The 18027-nt window shown below is 39.9% G+C and overlaps 1 protein-coding gene across 6 annotated transcripts in view; it reads right to left on the bottom strand.

Annotated features, from left to right (window-relative positions):
* Positions 1-18027, bottom strand: part of DTNA (dystrobrevin alpha) — a 234292-nt gene that overhangs the window by 19097 nt on the left and 197168 nt on the right. For all 6 annotated transcript variants that reach the window (XM_086740776.1, XM_086740782.1, XM_086740778.1 and 3 more), the window contains 5 exons: positions 12412-12499; positions 9805-9902; positions 8312-8425; positions 5730-5826; positions 16-175 (listed from right to left, as the gene is read on the bottom strand). In XM_086740776.1, coding sequence (XP_086596902.1) covers positions 16-175; positions 5730-5826; positions 8312-8425; positions 9805-9902; positions 12412-12499 — 557 coding nt within the window. The remainder of the gene's footprint in view (positions 1-15; positions 176-5729; positions 5827-8311; positions 8426-9804; positions 9903-12411; positions 12500-18027) is intronic.

Genomic DNA, 18027 nt, shown 5'->3' with positions numbered 1-18027 from the left:
GTTAATAAGACTTACTTTGTGCAAAGGCTTCCTGCACATCTCCTCCCACCCCAGTCAGAGAGTCCTGAGGTGCATGGGTTGGGGTGGAGCAGGCAGAGGCGGACCTGATGGGCATTGGAATTGGTCGGCTGATAGTGTGGCTGGGTGAGGAACGTGGGGATCCTGCCCCTTGGGTCTGCAAAACAATCACAAGGGGTTAAACAGGTCTTTCCGAGCTCTTGCTTGCTGTCCTTGTCACCCATCCCTCAGCTTAAAGGCATCATGCTGTTTGTAGATCAGTTGGGTAGTTAATTTTGCTAAAAGGAATATACTGAAGTCAGTCGCTAGCAGACAGCAACGCTTCCATGTAGAAAAATAGTAAGTAGGAAAATATGAGTCAAGATCTGACTTCCTTTAAGCATGGGAAAATGTCAGGCAGCTAAATTAAAAAAATCCAAGTTAATAAACACCAAAACATAGACCTCTTCTCTGCCCTTTCCCCTCTCTCACTCCCTCAGTTCGCATGCATCTTCGATAAAACATAACCCACTCAGGCTGTGAGAAGGGGAAAGATGCTGACACCAAGGTGGCTTCAGCCTGGGCGAGGGACGGAAACAGCCCCTTTCATCAGAGCGCTGCCGTGAGAGCTGATCACAGCCCTGTCCTCCGCCTCACTGCAGGAGAAGTTCACGGTACATGCAACCTCTCAGTCACATAAAATCTGACACTTGCAATAAATAATACAGCTTTCTGCTTTTTATTCGGAGCTAGAGAACTATTTTAAGCTGCTATTAAATCATACACTATTAAATTGTTCGCCCTACAGGATATACTCCGGCATTCCCAAAACACTGTGGGGACAGGGCAATATAAATCCCTGCTATGGATTCAGCTGCTGGAAGTTAAAATGTTTTAACACCAGTCATATAAAATGTCATGCTGTTAGCACCTCACAGTTAGTATCACTTAGCTGAAATTCAAGCAGACTTTACAAAACAGTAATTTTTACAAATGCAGCTGGGCGAGTGATACTGGGAGAGGCAGTGCCCTTTTCATCCACTGCTTCAAAACCCCTGGGAATGTGTATCCATGTAAGGAAAAACAAATGCTGGAACCCCCACACCAAACTGCACATGGCTTTTGACTGCAAACCTGTGTTTGGCAGATGACAAGGATGGAGGTAGCTTGAGTGCTGTTAAAGGGGAACACATGCCCCCGGCTGTTTACAGTGAAAAGTAACCTAAGGGCTGGCGTTTCCCTCACCCCGGGTTTATTTTGAGAATTCAGAAAGATTTCCTAACTCTTCCCATGCCATTTCTTTTGATTCCTGTAGTGGCTGTCCCTGCAGCCCTGATATGGTTTGGCAAATATATTCTACAAATGACAATAGCAGTCCATTGCGGTAGGAGTGCAGCATTGTCCTTGAGATTTTTATAAATTCCCGCTCTGGACCATAAATAATGTATCAGAATACTAAGCTATGTATTCTTTTCTCCTGTCACCACTTTCTAAGATACATTATCACCAGAGAGACATCAAGGGCAAATTAGGTTTATGAGGAATAAGCACATTACTGATGGGAGAATGGAGGATTTAATACTTATAATTTCTTTAATGATCAGTTTCAGAACATTTAAATGATGGATGAAAGGCAAGTCAAATACATGAGGGCCAGATGCTCTCCTGTTTCTGGAATCATCTGTACCCACTGCAGCAGAGATCAGACCTCTAGTCCTCCAGAGGCAGGGCACAGAGCAACCTGGGGATGCTCCAAGGTCCTTGGAGGTCACACCCCCTGTACATCAGGCAGGGGACCTGGGAGCTACAGCTGTCTCCTTTCATGCCCCGATGAGGCATGTTTCATCCTCTGTGAAACAAGTTTGCAAAAAATTTCTGGTTCCCAGCTCCCTCTCTCGCTTGTCCTTTTTCCTCAGCTCCCTTTTGCCTTTGATCTCAGTTCTGGGGAACACCAACAACAGTGGGAACTTTCACAGAAAATGAGAATAAAATGGACAAAATTTGCTTCCTATAGGCAAGTCACATCTAAGGAATGAGCTTCAGAATAGGCATTTTATTTACTAAAAATAACAGATGCCTGCCAGTACTTCTTTGCTGGAATTTTCCCACAAGAGAAATATAAAAGCTGCTGCACACCAGTGCGTATCCTGGTGCCTGCTTTGCTGCTAAGACTGAGATCTTGTGTTTAGGATAAACAGTGCTCTCTTATCTGTAGCTTTCAGTGTTGAAACAAACTATTTGGGAAGGGCAGGCACATGAAGCATTTGGAGTTCCCTGTACAGTAAAACACTCTTCTCTTTTTATGCTATTTGAGCTGTATCAAGCAGAACTGATGAACAGCAAGTTGAAATAGGAGGATAGTAGGGAATGCCTGATTTCAGAGGTGAATATTTTAACCATATTTTACTCATCTAGACCCATCTCAGCCCAAGTTTGTGGGAACAGAGTGCTATTAGGATTGGATTCTCCTTAGTGGTTATCAGAGAAACATGGTTTTCACAGGCTAGAGCTAACATCCTGAAACCTGCTATGATAATCAGTAGTGACTTCTTGCCAATCTCAGCAGAGAAATCGAATCAGAACACTGAATTGCTCCAAAACCTTGGCAGCCCCACCGGCTGAGGACTAAGGCTGAAAGGGGAGCCACCACAGCTGCCACAGATACGTGGACGGCTTCAGTTTTTACGTTGTACTTGGTTGCAGCTATCAATGTTTTCGTGCCTTCTAGGAAAATTTCCATGTATTTTATTTAATTCACCATCCCTGGTCAACCTGCTATGGATTTTAAGTTAACCCTTGCTAGACAGGAAAAGATTCCCCACTGTCAAATGTCACGCATGTTTAGGACAAAACGCTTGAAATGAAAACTGGCTTTTCAGGAGCTTTAGCCCATTGCTCCCTCTGCTGGAACTGAACTGGGATGACATATGGGGAAAATCCATCTCATCAAACACAGATGTGAAGAACTCATTATCCTTTCTCAAATAAGGGCAGTAGAGAAATAGAAAGATCATCAGCATTAGATGAATTGCGAGGCTGCTCATTCCAATTGAATTCCTCCAGAAATTAATTTAATCCTGTTTCTCTCAACAGATCATGAAATGGCATAGTGTAATGGGGATCATTTCATGGAAAATGTGAGAGCAATTCCTTAGCATGACCACCTGGTATTCAGCGAGGCTATTACTCTCAGAACTAAAACATCATATCTCATAATAGCCTGAAAATGTGCTTTCACTTACACTGTCCAGTGAACATTTTATATGCTAGGGAAACTCTTGTGACATTGGAAACTTCTCTTTTGTGAATGGAAGATCTTTCAATGCTGTTACGCAGAATCAAAAGGACAGCCCTTATACGAAGGTGATGTTTGGTCAGTTGTTTTTTTGGTGTAACAGATTAATGCTCTACAAAAATGAGCCAAAATGTTAGTTTTACAAAGGTGAGCATTGCCTACAAACTCTGCATGTTCTACCAAAGACAGAACACATCAGACTTGTGACTGTGCTTCTGCTAATGAAAGCAAGCGAAAGCGTGCTTTGTTAGAATGAAACATTTTTTACCGGACTCATAAATCAGACTGCTGTCTGAAAAGTGCTTTTTTTTAGCCTAATATCTTTCTAAGATCCATTTCAACACTAAAAAGCTCCAAAACAATTAAATCTTCTGAAATTTACGGTTAGTAATATAAATACTTGCCCTTTTTGATCTAAATGACTTGCAGAAGTAATTTAGAAATTACATTATTTTCCTGAAGACTAACAGGACTGTTAGCATCAATGCCAACTTTAAAAGATGTGCACACAATGCCCTGAATTTTTCTAGATAAAGTGGGATTTCAAACTCATTGTCCTGGTCTAATTTAAACTCAGTTACATTTTTCTTCAAGTCCCAAAATTCTCATTACATTTTCAAAACATTATCTATGGTAGAAGTGTTCTTTAATTCATATTCTAAGCTAGTTTCACTATATTTGGGTGGTGGTTTCTGTATCTTATGTGATCTTATTTAGAGGAGTGAGAAAAAGATCAAGACTCCTTGTAGCCATGACTCACTTTCTAGAGGGCTAAGAGGTTTAACTGTGGAAATTGCTCCAAAACACTTGAAAAAAAATGTGTGAACGAATTGCAAAATATTAATTTTGGTCAAAAGAACACACACACATTTCAAGCAGAAGAAGTAAAACACAATCAGATTTCAGAGTTAGTGAGGCCTCCGATAAGGAAGTAACTTACTACCTGTTTCAATTCTTCTTCCTAAAGAAAAAGAGGATCAGCACATGAGATTAGCAAGGATATAAGTTAAGTACAGAAAACAAAGCCTGTACTCCTGTCTGGAGTATAGGGTTAAATCAACAGTTGAGATAGTTGAAGTTATGAGACCAGGTTATGGTCCCCACTCTGCACACTTCTGAAATACCAGAATGGTGCATAGCGTGCAGAAAGCTACTGTCACTTCCCACTGTAAATTCTCTTTGTGCGGGCAGCGCAATGACAGCAAGCAGCCCTGACTGCTAGTTGTAGCACTGCAGTATTTCATAGGTAGAGCGAAAAGTATCCTGTTTGCTCCCAGCTCCCAAAAATCTACTAGCTACTTGGTTGGCTCTGCTGCTCAGGAGCCACCAAATCCTGCACCATGGCTGCAGAAGCCTGTGCCTGAGGAGATGCAAAATGACATAAGGGGTCAAACACATCCTTTGATGCAAATATTTGTTGCTAAATGGATTTCAGTGAAATTCTTTCTGCTTTTATCAGGGCCATATTTGACCCAAGTTGCACGGACTGTCCATGCGCTCATTTTATCTGGCATGGCCAACAATGAAACAGAATTTTATCCTATTCAGAGCACTTTCTTCCAGTGTGAAATTCTGGCATCATCTATCCTGAGGGACATCAGGTAAAACAGGGTTGGATTCTGTAAATATAGATACATTTTCTCTCTTACCCTAGTCTGTCTTTAAAAACGGACATGCTTTTTGATACCTTCACTTTTAACTGAGATCCTCTGTTGAGGCATGTTTCATGTGTTTAACAAGGTCTTGTTTCTGTATTTGTGAAAATGACCAAATGTTGTTGGGGAAGCATCTCTAAGATCAGAGAGTTTGATGTGGTTGTCAAATAGCATGTCTGACAGACCTAGAAACTGAATGGGCAAGGAACTAGTAAAAACAATTCTGTACTGTCAGCTGGAGTAGATAATAGTATGCAGCACTGGGCTGTTTTTCCTCAGTTATTAGTTATATAATTTTATGTGATGTTTTGTTTTTTTTCTCATTTTTTGTTTTGTAGTTGAAGTCCTCAACAGAGAAAACTCTAAAAACACCTGAAGCTGGACAACAACGTATTTTGTGTTTGGACACTGTTGCATGGTCGATCCAGAGATTGCTAGCCTGAAATCTGAAGATGCAGCCAAATCCTTCTGCAAATGAGCAAAACAGGACTGTATTGCATCATGCTGCAATATTATCCAAAGTATTGTATTAATTCCTCAATAGTTTGGAGCTGTCTCTAATGTTCCATCCACTTAGCAGCAGGTGACAATGATGCTGTGGTGTTATTGCAGGAACAACATTATTTGAAACCCCATAACTGAAAGACCAAAGCAAAAAATAGAAAGGGAAGGAAACAAAGCCCAGTTTTATGGGTGGAAATAGTCAATTTCCACAGAACTCTGTGGTCATCTTTCCTCCCTCTCCTCTTTTACCCTTGGTAGTATCAGGTGGAACTCCTTACCTTTAGCAGTTTCATGAGGCCTTCTAGCTGAACCATAAGCTCCCTCCGGCTTTCCTGCAGAGCAGACATCCTCTGTTCCAGCTCATCCTTCCGCTGCCTGAGAAACAAGCAGATGTGATCAGAGCTTATCCCTCATAGCGTCAGCAGCTTTTAACTGCATCGTTTCCCCAGTCCAGTTATGAGGTATACACCTACAGACCGCAAGAAAGCAAAGACACCGTATGAATTTAGCATAGTGCTTAGAAACGGGGCTACATGAAAGCTAGGGAGTTCCCTCACACTGAGAACATTCATAGGACTGAATATAGCAATTAGGAAAAAGAGAGACACTGACACAGACCCTTCTCCAAAGAAAAAATGAGGCTCAAACAAATTTGTATTATATTCCCTTGTGGGAATGCTTGGCACTTTCTGTCTGTGGAGCTCTCTAGGCAATAACCTCACTAGCTGTCAGGAGAAATTAAAACCATGCCCTGAAGGACAGGAAATTACAGCAAGGGCACTGAACACAGAGAAAGACATGGGAGAAACTAAGAGAGCTCAGAAATTCAGCCAGAAAAACACAGTGATTTGCTTTTGTTTCTTTTTTTTTTTTTTTTTTCTGGAAGCAAGAGTAAGACTATCACGTAGTGGAGATACAACTGCATGAAAATAGCTCTTTAGACTTGTAGTCCAGTGCAGGTTCTATGACAATGCGAATACTGAGCCACCCTAAGTGACAACCAGTTTGTGCCCACATAAATGGAAACAGCCTGGATTCTGCACAGCTTCACCGCACAGGATGGGGGTTCAGCACTTGCACATGTTCAATCCCTAAATTGTGTGAGAGGTCACCACATAAATACAAAATAAAATTGTTGCCTCCTGGAAGCTATGACGTAACTAACAACATTACTGTTGAAAAACATACATATTAGGTATACTTTATACACTACTGTGTTGCAAATAACATAAAACCACTATGTTGTTAGCCCTGTACTTGGTGGTGTTGAAATTCCACAGTAAATCGAAAGCCAATCTTTTGCCTTTCAAATGGTGAACATTTTAGAAGGTATGCATAGCAGTGCAGACACACAGATTAGAAGTTATTTTCTGACTCTGACACTGTATATTAAATCAGAAAAGATATCATAATTGAGGAACTCAGCATCACTGCCCTAGGGACATCCCATGTCAGGAAATTCAAATAAGGTTATTATGCTTCTAATATGTGTAGCAAAATTGAAAAGAGGGAAAAATTAAGTAGTCAATTCACTAACACTGCAGAATCATTTGATCTTTTTTAAAGGATAATGAATTTTATTTGTCAACTACATAAAAAGCTAATCTCCTAAACTTGCTTAAAATAGCCTTTAGGCTTGATGCACAGGAGCTACATTATTGGTACATTTTATGCAGTTTATGCATTTTCAACACGGTCAGTTTTATGTCTCTCACAGAATGTCACTTGCCTGTAGATATCTAGGAGTAACTACATACTAAAAACACTCAGAGAAATGAAGAAGCTAATTTGTCTTCAGATTGGTAAGCAAATGTAATTATTTGTGAAAGAGAAAAACATTTTAGTGTGGAAAACAGAATAAAACTATCCAGTATTTGTAAAAAGAAGATTTAGCACCATTTCTTACAGTGATTTCCTTTGGTTATGAATCAGACCACTACAATATTCTTCTGTGAGGAGAGGCTAAGTGGCCAAAAATGTTCTTTAGTCTTCTCATGACAGAATTATGCTTTGGAGGGGGGGGGATAACATTTAATCTAGCATTGTTTCCCTAGAAAGTGACTCTATTGACATGAAGTATTTTCAATAGTTCTTATTGGATTCTCTGTCTGGCTCTCACGACACGAACTTCAGGACTTGCAGGGAGCCTGCGTATCTGGGCAAAGACAATTGTTCTTGTTTAATACGATACACACGGCAATTAGTATATCCATGCAGAGTATCCTAATTAACATGCAGACACATCCATATAATTTTTTTAGCTTTGTGGGATAATTGGAGAAATGATCCTCTGTATCTTCAGCTGCTGCAGATGACATTACTCCTGACTTTCCACGTGACAAGGAGGATCATTCTGCAGCCTGGTTTTGCATTGTGAAGAGAAGTGACCTCTCCTTACAGTTCAACACGTGGGGGAAATTTCCAAAAATTAACATCTAATTCTGGCTGTATTTTCATATAGCTCTGTATTTACTTTAGCATAAATGAGAAGTCTTTGTAGAAACATTTGTTCTGACAGAATGACATTTTTCCCCATATAATTAATAGTGTTCGGACAGGACTGTGGGGACCTATTCCAAATGACCTAAGGGCCTGACTCTGCAAACACTAATGCATGTGCTTAATTTAATGTAGATGAGTAATATGGGAGATTCCTCATGCACGCTGTTCAAAGCACAACCTTAATTACTTTTAGGACTATAGCCTGCACCAAAAATAGAGAAAAAAATACATATTGTGTTATTTACTTAAAAAAAACAAACCCAAAACTGTAAGCCAAACTTATCTCTTATTTCTTCTTTTATTGAGAACAACTGTCTGGCCTCAGTCATTGCTGAACATTTTACTGTTGTGGACTTACCTCAGGAGCCGGAGCTCTGCAAGGAGAGTGGGATTTTGTTGTGCCTTCTCTGGTGTGGGCTGAGATGCTTGCTCATGCTCAAGTCGCAGCCTCTGGATCTCTTGTAGGATTTCTCTTGGGGAGGAGAATAAGCAGAAGACTACAAATCAATAATTTTCCACAAAACCATCTCATTGGACATTGCAAGAGGAAAAAAAAGTGTGACTGCATGTAGCTCTTCATCAACATGGATATAATGACCGGGTTCCAACCAACAAAAGAAGCCCTCAGCACTGGGAGAAGTCTCTGGAGATTTTTTAAATAAACTTGTAGGATTTCACCATAAAGGGAAATATTTCTTCAAGACCCCCCAAAATCAAGAGGTAGATATGAAATAGTAATATGCTTAATTAAATTGCTCCCTTCTACTTCTTCCCTATGAACATTTCAAGTAACTTCACAAAAACTAAAATAGTATTTGGCCCCTCTTGAGTATCAGAGAAAATACTTTGCACTTAAAAAAATACTTTTAACATAAGCAGAGATCTGAGAGCAGTCAACAATTCACAGAGAAGCCCTTTAATAGAACTTGTTACGGCTGGCTTGCCAGCCCTGGAGTGCTGTCAAAAGGCGAATACAAAGCTTCGCAGCAGAAGGTTGAAACCTTTGTGGATTATTTCTCCTCTTCACAACGTGCCGGATAGCAGACGGTCAGGAGGAAGCCTCGAACTATGAAAGACAAATCAAGACTGGAGCTGGTGGCTCATTACATGGTGACAGAAGGCAGTGCAGAGTTTGGAATAGGAAACCATCTGGTCTGGGCTGGCCTCTATTTTACAGTCCAGCAGTAAAAGCAGAGTTCTGCTGCCATACATTTCATGGCATCAGGCAGTCTGATACCCAGGGCCAGATCCTCTGCTGCTAACAAACGAGCGTCACTCCTTTTTGGGGCTGGCTGCTCTATTTCTCCTGCATACTCAGTCTCGGTCACATTTGTACCCAGTGTCTCATTTGATCAGCAGCCTAACTTGCTGCTAACCTTTCTGCAAACCTTTCCCAGGCAGATTGTGTTCTGGAGAGCTTTAATCATCTTTTTCACAAATAAAAGCAGGGGAGCATAACATTACCAGTGTGGCTGATCCTTTTATCATTTCATGTTATAGTGCTACAGATGATTCAACTCAAAGTTCATCTAGCTTTGAAACAGGACAGGCTTTTTTTTTTTTTTTTTTAAAGTCTTAACAAACAGCAGCTGCCAACAGTGAAGTATCAATGGCTCTATCACAGTCATTGAACAGTACACTCATTAAAACATAGGGTGGCTGTGGATTTCAAAGCCTCTGTCATATTCCATGGACCTTTTTGTGCCCTGTGTTTTTTGCGGGGGGGAGGTGTATGTGCATGTATACAAGCACATTGCACTCAAGTAGATGGTAAAAAAGGTATGTGGTAAAACAGACAAACATACACAACATATGGGACTGAACAAAACCAGGTACTTTGCGGATGCTTACCGGTTTTTATTTTCAAGCTCTGCAATCAGCTGCCTTTGTTGCTTGTTTGCATCAATGGTAAAGGAGATATCTGATGCCCCTCTCTGCTGGCTCTGTTGCTGTTGTAAAAGAGAAGTTTGCATTGAAGAAAGAGTAGTCAACATACACCTGCGAGTTCAACACAGATCTGCTCAGTGAAATCTGCTTACAGAAAATGCAGTACCAGGTTTGCCTACACACAAAAAAAGAGCATCCATGGTGTGCTCATACCAGTACAGCTTCATTGCTAGTAAAAGCAGGGTAAGTGCTAGAGTAAGTAAGACTCAGTGTTTATCATCCTATCATTCTTTGCTTCAGGGAGTTTCCTCTGAACCAACTGTGAAAGGCAATGGCACTGATGCAAGCAGTTGCTGTAATATGGCTCTTAATGCTGATACTAAAGACAAGAGGAATACACCGAAGCAAAGAAAAGCATTCCTCTCCAAAAAGAAGAGGCTGTGTTTCCAGTGTAGTGATGCTTCCTGAAAACTGTACTCAGTTTTCAGTCTGGCTGTGTGGCCCATTTGGCCAAGTTTTCCTATACGCTCTGGTGACACTTCAGGAAAGCTCTTTCCCCAGTCCTTCAGGTACAGCAGAACCTTTTTTGCCCAATAAAATTAAGTGGTAATTAAACTATTTCTTACCAAACTAGGCAGTGCTTATTGCAGCTTCATTGGACTATGCTCTTTTTCCATGTTCATCAGCAATAACAAAATATCAGTCTGTTCACGCTCCTCTATTTCAGTATTGTATCAATGACAATGCAGAGTAAGACATCTAAAGTTTCACAATTATCAAAGATACAAATTTATTTCTAACTCCAACCTGAAAGAATCCAATATTAAAAAGCACTCTGCTGAGGTACTGCTGTGAGCTGATTGTTTCTCACTGTAACAGCCCTGTGAAGTGTAAATCTGGAGCACAATATTATGTGATGCCAGGCACCTCCTCCTTCAGGAGGTGGCACCTTGCAGGAATGGACCCTCAGAAAGGATGAAAATACATCTCAGCGCTAACTTTTGTTAGTGTCGTCTGTAGGAAAAGAACATTACATTATGCCTGTAACCATTTACTACTTTTTCTGCTACGGGTACATCTTCCTATTAACATTCCAACCAGAGGGAAGCAGAGGAGTGCATAAATAAAAAAAAGGATTGTTACATGCTGGTGGATGTCATGACTGATACAGAGGGAACCAGGATCTTTATCCTGAGTGCCCAGTGTTATTAACACATTTCATTCCTTAAAAAACAGAATGACCATCAGCAAAGCTTTAAAACTTCCACTGTGATCCTAACGTGGTGCCATGCTTGTGCTTGGAAAAATTTCTGTATCCAGAAACCTTCTCTTTTCCTTCTGTCACATTTGTTCAAAGAGCACAGATGGATGGCAGAGAAATTCAGTATTTTCCTTTAAACCAGCTCTATTTAAAAGCTACTTAAATATTGTTTCCTAAGGTTCCCCCATATCATAGACACATTATATACAACTGATTTCTAATAGTTTCTACCCAGAGACATTATTAATGGGAAATCTTGTTCCCATAAAGAATTACTATCCTTCAGTCTGCCTTAAATTTGACAAACTGTGTCACATCTCTGGAAGGGATTGATTAGTGCTGTGCTGGCAGACCAGGAGCACCCATGCACCCCTCTTTTCCCCTGCAGCTGCAGGTAGCGTAAAATCTTCCATGACTGATGGCTGCATGGGGCGGCAGATTCATCTTCACTGCCTTCACTTGGGATGAACGTGACTCAATGTTCCACCTTAGGCCCCCCCTCACTAACAAAACCATGACATACATGAAGAGCAATGCCTGATTTTGCCCTTTCAATTGACCTCACAGTGTAAATCTCAGTGTGAAAATATGCTTCCAGGCACTCCGGATCGCCTGCTTTTCACTTAACCATCACTTATGGTCCCTTGTTCTATCAAATGTGCAGAGATGGAAAAAAGGTAACTAGGCTGACCTTATTTGTGCCATTTAAAATTTTATATACTTCTATTAGGTTCCTGCTTCATTCTCTCTTATTTCTGAATATAGTTATAGTGAGGTTTTAGCCTGTCATCATCTTCTACCTTGGGATACATAGAGCAGAATAATCATTGCTCTGAAATGAAAATGGGAGCCAGGGCTAATGCAAGGGGTCATTACAGTCATCCTGCTGAAGATCATTCTTTAAAATACTCAGCACTTAGGGACCTAGTGGCTGTGATACTTGAACTAAAAAGTAAAATGGATTCACCACCCCATTTTTTCACTGCAGTAAATCATTAACCTTCAACCAAAGCTAGTCCAGACAATATTTTCTAGTGTTTCCTGAGTTCAAGATGTCAGATTCTCTTTGCTGTAATTGTTTAAATACCATTGCATTAGTATATAGATTATATGCATTAGTATGTGGATTCTTCAGTTTAAATGGACTGCATAAAAGTGTTATTACTAAAGCATAACAGCATGTAATTAAAAGGATAGGGAAAAAAAGAATCCATTAAGCATTAAGACCGTCAAATGCAATTTCCCAGATCTTGCCAAGCCCCTGAAACACGACAGAAGGAAAGTACCTTCCTTTTAATTAAAACACTTACTGATGAAGAAGTTTCTGCTGCCAGCCTTGCTGCATACCTGGCGATCAGCTTATGTTCTTCATCCAGGCGACTCGCGCTGTCCAGCACGCTGCTCAGGGTTGGAGGGGAAGGAGGGAAGACATGTTAATGCACGGTAAAAATGACCATTGCTTTGTCACACTGTCCACTCACACACCCTCACTACAGGATTTAGAAGCTAAATGTTGCCAAATGAACAGCAGCAGATGTTAATTGAGCAAAGGGGAGAACTGGGAGGGTAATTTCCCTGGAAGGGCTGGCTCTAGGGGCCAGGCAGCACTTTCCCTTAAGAGGAAACAGCAGCAGTCTGCAACCCCTGGCCAGGGCCATGCAAGATGCAATTTGTAAACTACTCTTTCTAGCAAGGTTTGGGAGGTGGTTAGGACCACCAGTCAGCATTCGTTTTTTCTCAGCTTTGTCGTATCACCTAGAAGAGCGATTACTTTTTGGACAATGGATCAGGGAGAACTTCAGTGTTTGTTGAGGTGAATTTTAGAAGCTCTGTCAGATTTGCAACAGAAAACACTGTTTAGGACAGCTTTGCAGGGCTTTTACCAAGGTCTCATGGACCACAGTTTGGAATCACTGATCTAGGAATTTATAATCAGACTCCTTTATTCTTGGTTTCTTGATATTTGGGAGTAAGATTTCAGAGAATCACATGACGGTGCACCACTGATCCCAGACGTGGATTGACTTCAACCTGGAGCCAATTTTTGCTGCACGGTTGCCTGGTGCTACTAGCACCGACTATGAAAAGCACCTGCTTTGGTCACGTGCATAAAATCTCCATAAAAATTACTCAGAAAGTGTGAGAACTTACTGCAAACATACTGAATTCCTTTAAAATATCGCAATTTATTACTTTCCTTTTTTTTTCCTAACAATATCAAAGGCAAATATTTCTCTCAGGTTAATCCCTTGCCAGCTGTCCTTATTTTAAACGAAGGCTATTATTAGTCAGATGAGCAAGAAAAAGGTAATATGGTGAGAATCTTTACTATTTCTAAATATCCAGAAGTTTGCAGAGAACGACCAAAACTAACAAACTGACAAAAAGTGAAATATCAAGAGGACTTAGCTGACCCTAGATGATCCTGGGATTTAGACTTTATATTGCATTACTTTCAGTATATACAAGAGAAAAAAAATGAAGTCCCTAAGAAGAGGTGAGAAGAATGCTTTGCTGTGTGGAACGCAAGACAGCCTGCAGACTATCCCAAACAGAGGTGAGTCTGACCTCTTTTCTTATACCTTGGCTGGTGTTTTGGCTGAAGAGAGACAGGCACACATCTCCCTACTCTTGGGCTCCTCAGGGCATGCACCTGGTTGCTGGAGAATGAGCTTCATGTTTCAAAAGAGTGCACAAAACAAGAGTTATTTTGGGCATGGGCATCTTATTATGATTTTTGCCAGAAATCATATCTTGAACTTGAAAAGCCTTCCAGATTAAAATCGCACTTGTGCAAAAAGTTCTGCTTTTGAAGAATCGGCATCTTTAAAAGGAAAAAGAAATATTTCTGCAAAATTTCTCACTGAGTTCATATCCCCAGGTACCTCATCGAACTACAATGTGCATCTTTTGGTTGGCTTGATTAAGCCCACTGGGATTTAAAAGTTATGTTCAAAAGATGAGTAGTGCTTGATATTCATTGATCATTAAATCGAAGCTGGGAGTCATGTGGATTTGCTATGGCTTGCTGAGGTAAGGGAAAAGAGACAAACATAATCTTTTTCTCATTCTGACAATAACCTGTGAGCCCACAAACATGAAGTTCAGGAAAATAGTAAAGCCATGAAAAGTCAGCCCTAGAGGGGCTCTATGGAAGCTAAGGTTGTGCGGCTGACCACATGTAAGTCTTCTGGTGGTAGATAAACACAGATTTTTTGGTTTTGGTTATGCTTAATTTATTTTGCTACATATATAACTTAATTCTATGCTTGCTCAAGATTCTTGTGGTCTAATTTATTTACTTTCTGAAAAGACTCAAGCTAAAGATATTTTTCTAAATTTATACAGTTCTGCTTCTTACATACAAATGCTTACTCTCCCAATACATCACCCAGACAAAGAAAGAGGGGAGCAACTCTTAGAGACACATAAAATTGTGCTAACCAGGTAATAAGGGTTACTTTAATGACAGTATAATTCATTTTTAATTCTTCCTTAATGACTAAAATATCACCTCCTAGCAGATGGCTGTGAAAACAGCAAGCATTCAGCATTAATGCTGCTTTTTACAGCAATATGTAACTATATTAAAAATCCCAGAGAAATAATGGATTATGGTTCCACTTGTTGGCATAACACAATCTGCAACGCAGTTCTGAGATGTGAGTTAACCCTTGAGATAATTACTTTACTGAATGAACCAAACCACTGCAGCTTTTTGATTCTTACTTGCTATTTAATGGTTTTGATATGTATTTGCATGCAGGTGGGTGTCATAAAATAGATACAGCAGCACGTCAAACTTGGTCTAAGAATGCCACAAATCACTGGCCCCAAAGCTCTGTAAATTAAATTTCAATGTCTGCGATAAATTTAATTCTGGAGTGTATCTATTCTATGTGATCATTAAGCACAGAGGTACGCACAGTAGCATTAGCCTCGACTGCCAAGACTTTTATGTCTCAGAGTTCTGATTTGCCACAATTCACTTCTGTTTTACTTGAGCAACTTCAGTGACAATGATGCAGTGAAATACACACAAGCTTTAAAATATTATGAATATGTGTGCAGAATTTGGGACCCTCAAGAGAATGATTCAGGCATCCTTTTGAAAGCAAATGGAACATTTTGCATACAAATATCCTACTGATGATCCTTCTTTTCTAAAAAAGTTAAACAATGGTTTTAACACTGCTTCTCCATTAGTGACCCTTTCCTTAAAAACTTTATAATTATTAGCAATAATTGATCTGGCAGAATTGTTATCATTCGGACAGAGAGTGAATATGTAATCTTACTGCCTGTACGATAGGACTTCTTTTTTACGCTTTAGTTGATCTGTGTAACATTCCACAGTCTAAAGGAGATCCATAAAGAATAGATCTTAAAACTCCAGGCAAAGGATGAAAACCAAGATAGCCTGTGAACAGAGGAGTGACACCAAAGGATCTTTGCTATTTCTCAGGCTTCAGATGTATCAAATCAGCCTGTTCTGCAGCAGGCACCCTGCAATAAGTGATATGGATGTCCCCTGATGGTCTTAAAATTATGTCACCACAGGTTAGAAAAGTCTCAGAAATGCCAGTTTCTTGTGAAATTTTTGCAATAAAGGTATATCAGTGTGGTCTTCATGACATGCTGTTATTGTACAAACCTTTACTTAATAAATAATTTACTATAGAAAATATTGACAAATTGAAGGATACGTTTCTAAGCCTCAAGGCTGTAAGAACAATGTCCTAACTGCAACCCACCAAATGTATTCTGAGGATTGTTTACCTGTGACCCTTTCAAAATTGTCCTGGTTTTAAGGAACTTTAAACTGAGACACATCATCTGAGCCCTCTGCTATTGTTAATTTGCCATTTACTTTAGAATCATCAAGATTTCCCCATAAAAATGTAACTAACACTCAGGTATGTGCGTATACTCACAAAAACTAACTCCATCCAAAGGAGCCATCCTTACAGGGATTACTCCTCTATAATCAGTGGGTCTCTGAATGCTTTTCCTCTTTCAAGGGAAGATTTGACCAGCCCTCCTAGCTAGAGTTAGTTATTGTGCACACCCACTTAATAAACATTTTTTTAAAAATACTATAGAATAGCTTGGCACTTTTGTAGTACAGAAATATGACTCACCACAGTACTACACAGTATAACATAAAAAAAATCAGAAAGTAACTGCCTATAGAACAAAAATAACCTCCTACTTATAATATATTTTATCTTATTTTCTTCTGCACCTGAAAAGAAAAAGACTGAAATACATCAAATTAATATTCAAAACTAGGTAGTGTCTCTAACTTATACAAACAAAAAGGAAAACTACTTGCAGTTAAAAGTTCTTTTTTAGACTCAGACAATAAAGAAAGGACTAAATTAAAGTACTGGTTTTACATGCTAAAACACATTTTATGATTAAACTAACCAAAATATCTGGCTAAGGGATACTTTTTCTACCTGCACAGTTACTCTAAATAATGAATTAAGTCCTTCTCTTGTTTATTAAATTGCCCTGCAGTACTGGATTCTAAAAAAAACCTCAAGTAACTTATTAGCCTGTGAGGGATGGAAGGGAAAACTTGTACTTCCAGTTGCAGTATCAAATAACTGCAGAAGAAAAATAAAGATAAGTAGTGAAGATTAATTAAATTAATTTTAAAACCCCCAAAATATAAATACTACATATACTTAAAACAGAAAAAAAGGTATACTGGGCTATATTGGACTGATTATTAGCTACCATAAATTAGCCTGATGCGATATCTAAAAAAAACCTCTCTTTTTGTTTTGAAATGCTACTACATAGCTCTTAAGATAATTTTATGTATTATGCTCACAAAGTATTTCTGTAGGTTTTTCTTGCAGATGAAGGTCCAGCTACAATCATTCTTCTTTTCATCTTTGGCTGCCAGTAGCACTTGAAAACACGTGACGGCACGTATGGGGACGCACACGTGGTGTTTCGCAGGCAGACACAACAGCTGAGCTGGCTAGCTGCATGCAGCCTCCCCTAAATCAGAAGCTACCTGATTATAGTTAGCTACGTGCTTTACTCACGTTACGAAATCTTGTTGAGCTGCAGGACGAAATAACTTGAACTCGGCACCATTCTAACACAGCTGTGTAGGTTTTGAGCAACCTGCAGCTGGCTGCATTCGAACATGGGCAGGAGGAGTTCCCCTTGGCCTGCAGGTGCCTCCCCAGGCCATACGAGATACAGCAGCTGAGCCTCTCGCAGAGGCCTCACCTACCTCTCCTAGAAACCGGCTTCAGACAGGAGCTTCAGGATGACACCGCTTTGTTCTTCTTGTCTTTAACAAAATAGAACCATTCGCGTTTTCTACTACTACTCTCATTGCAGCAAAGCAGAAAGTGGCAGTGCAGGACGGTTTGATGTGTGACTGAGACTGCTGTCCCTCATGGTTGTATCTGTCAAAATCTAATCTAATAAATAACTGAGCTTGTTTCTCGTTGAGGATGCTGTGACTGCATTGATTTAATGTCAGTAATCAGATGTTATGTAATACACTTTGCATTGGTTATTTAAACAATTAAGGCCATTATCAGTCACTCTCCTCTCATCCCTCGAAATTAGATTTGAAGGATGTTATGGCACATAATCTCTATGTGCATATTTGGATACAAATGTACTGTGATGTGGTGAAGTTGGCTCAAAAGCTTGAAGGAACAGCTTGGAATATACTGGATAAAATTTAGAGGATGAAGATGGTAAAGATAAGGCTGAGCACTCACAAGGGGATCGAAGTGGTGGTCCTCACTGAAGCTAAATGAATTACAGACACAGCATCAGTAGCCTAGCACCAAAAAAATGATGCTAAACCAGTTCCAGTCTTTGCTGGCTTCTTGAACAACTGTATCAAGTAAGTCATTCATGGTAGGCAGGGCCACATTTCCTTCTCC

The sequence above is a fragment of the Chlamydotis macqueenii genome, chromosome 2 (genome assembly GCF_036417535.1).
Source record: "Chlamydotis macqueenii isolate bChlMac1 chromosome 2, bChlMac1.mat, whole genome shotgun sequence".
Classification (NCBI taxonomy): Eukaryota; Metazoa; Chordata; class Aves; order Otidiformes; family Otididae; genus Chlamydotis; species Chlamydotis macqueenii.
This window is presented reverse-complemented; position numbering and strand designations above follow the sequence as displayed.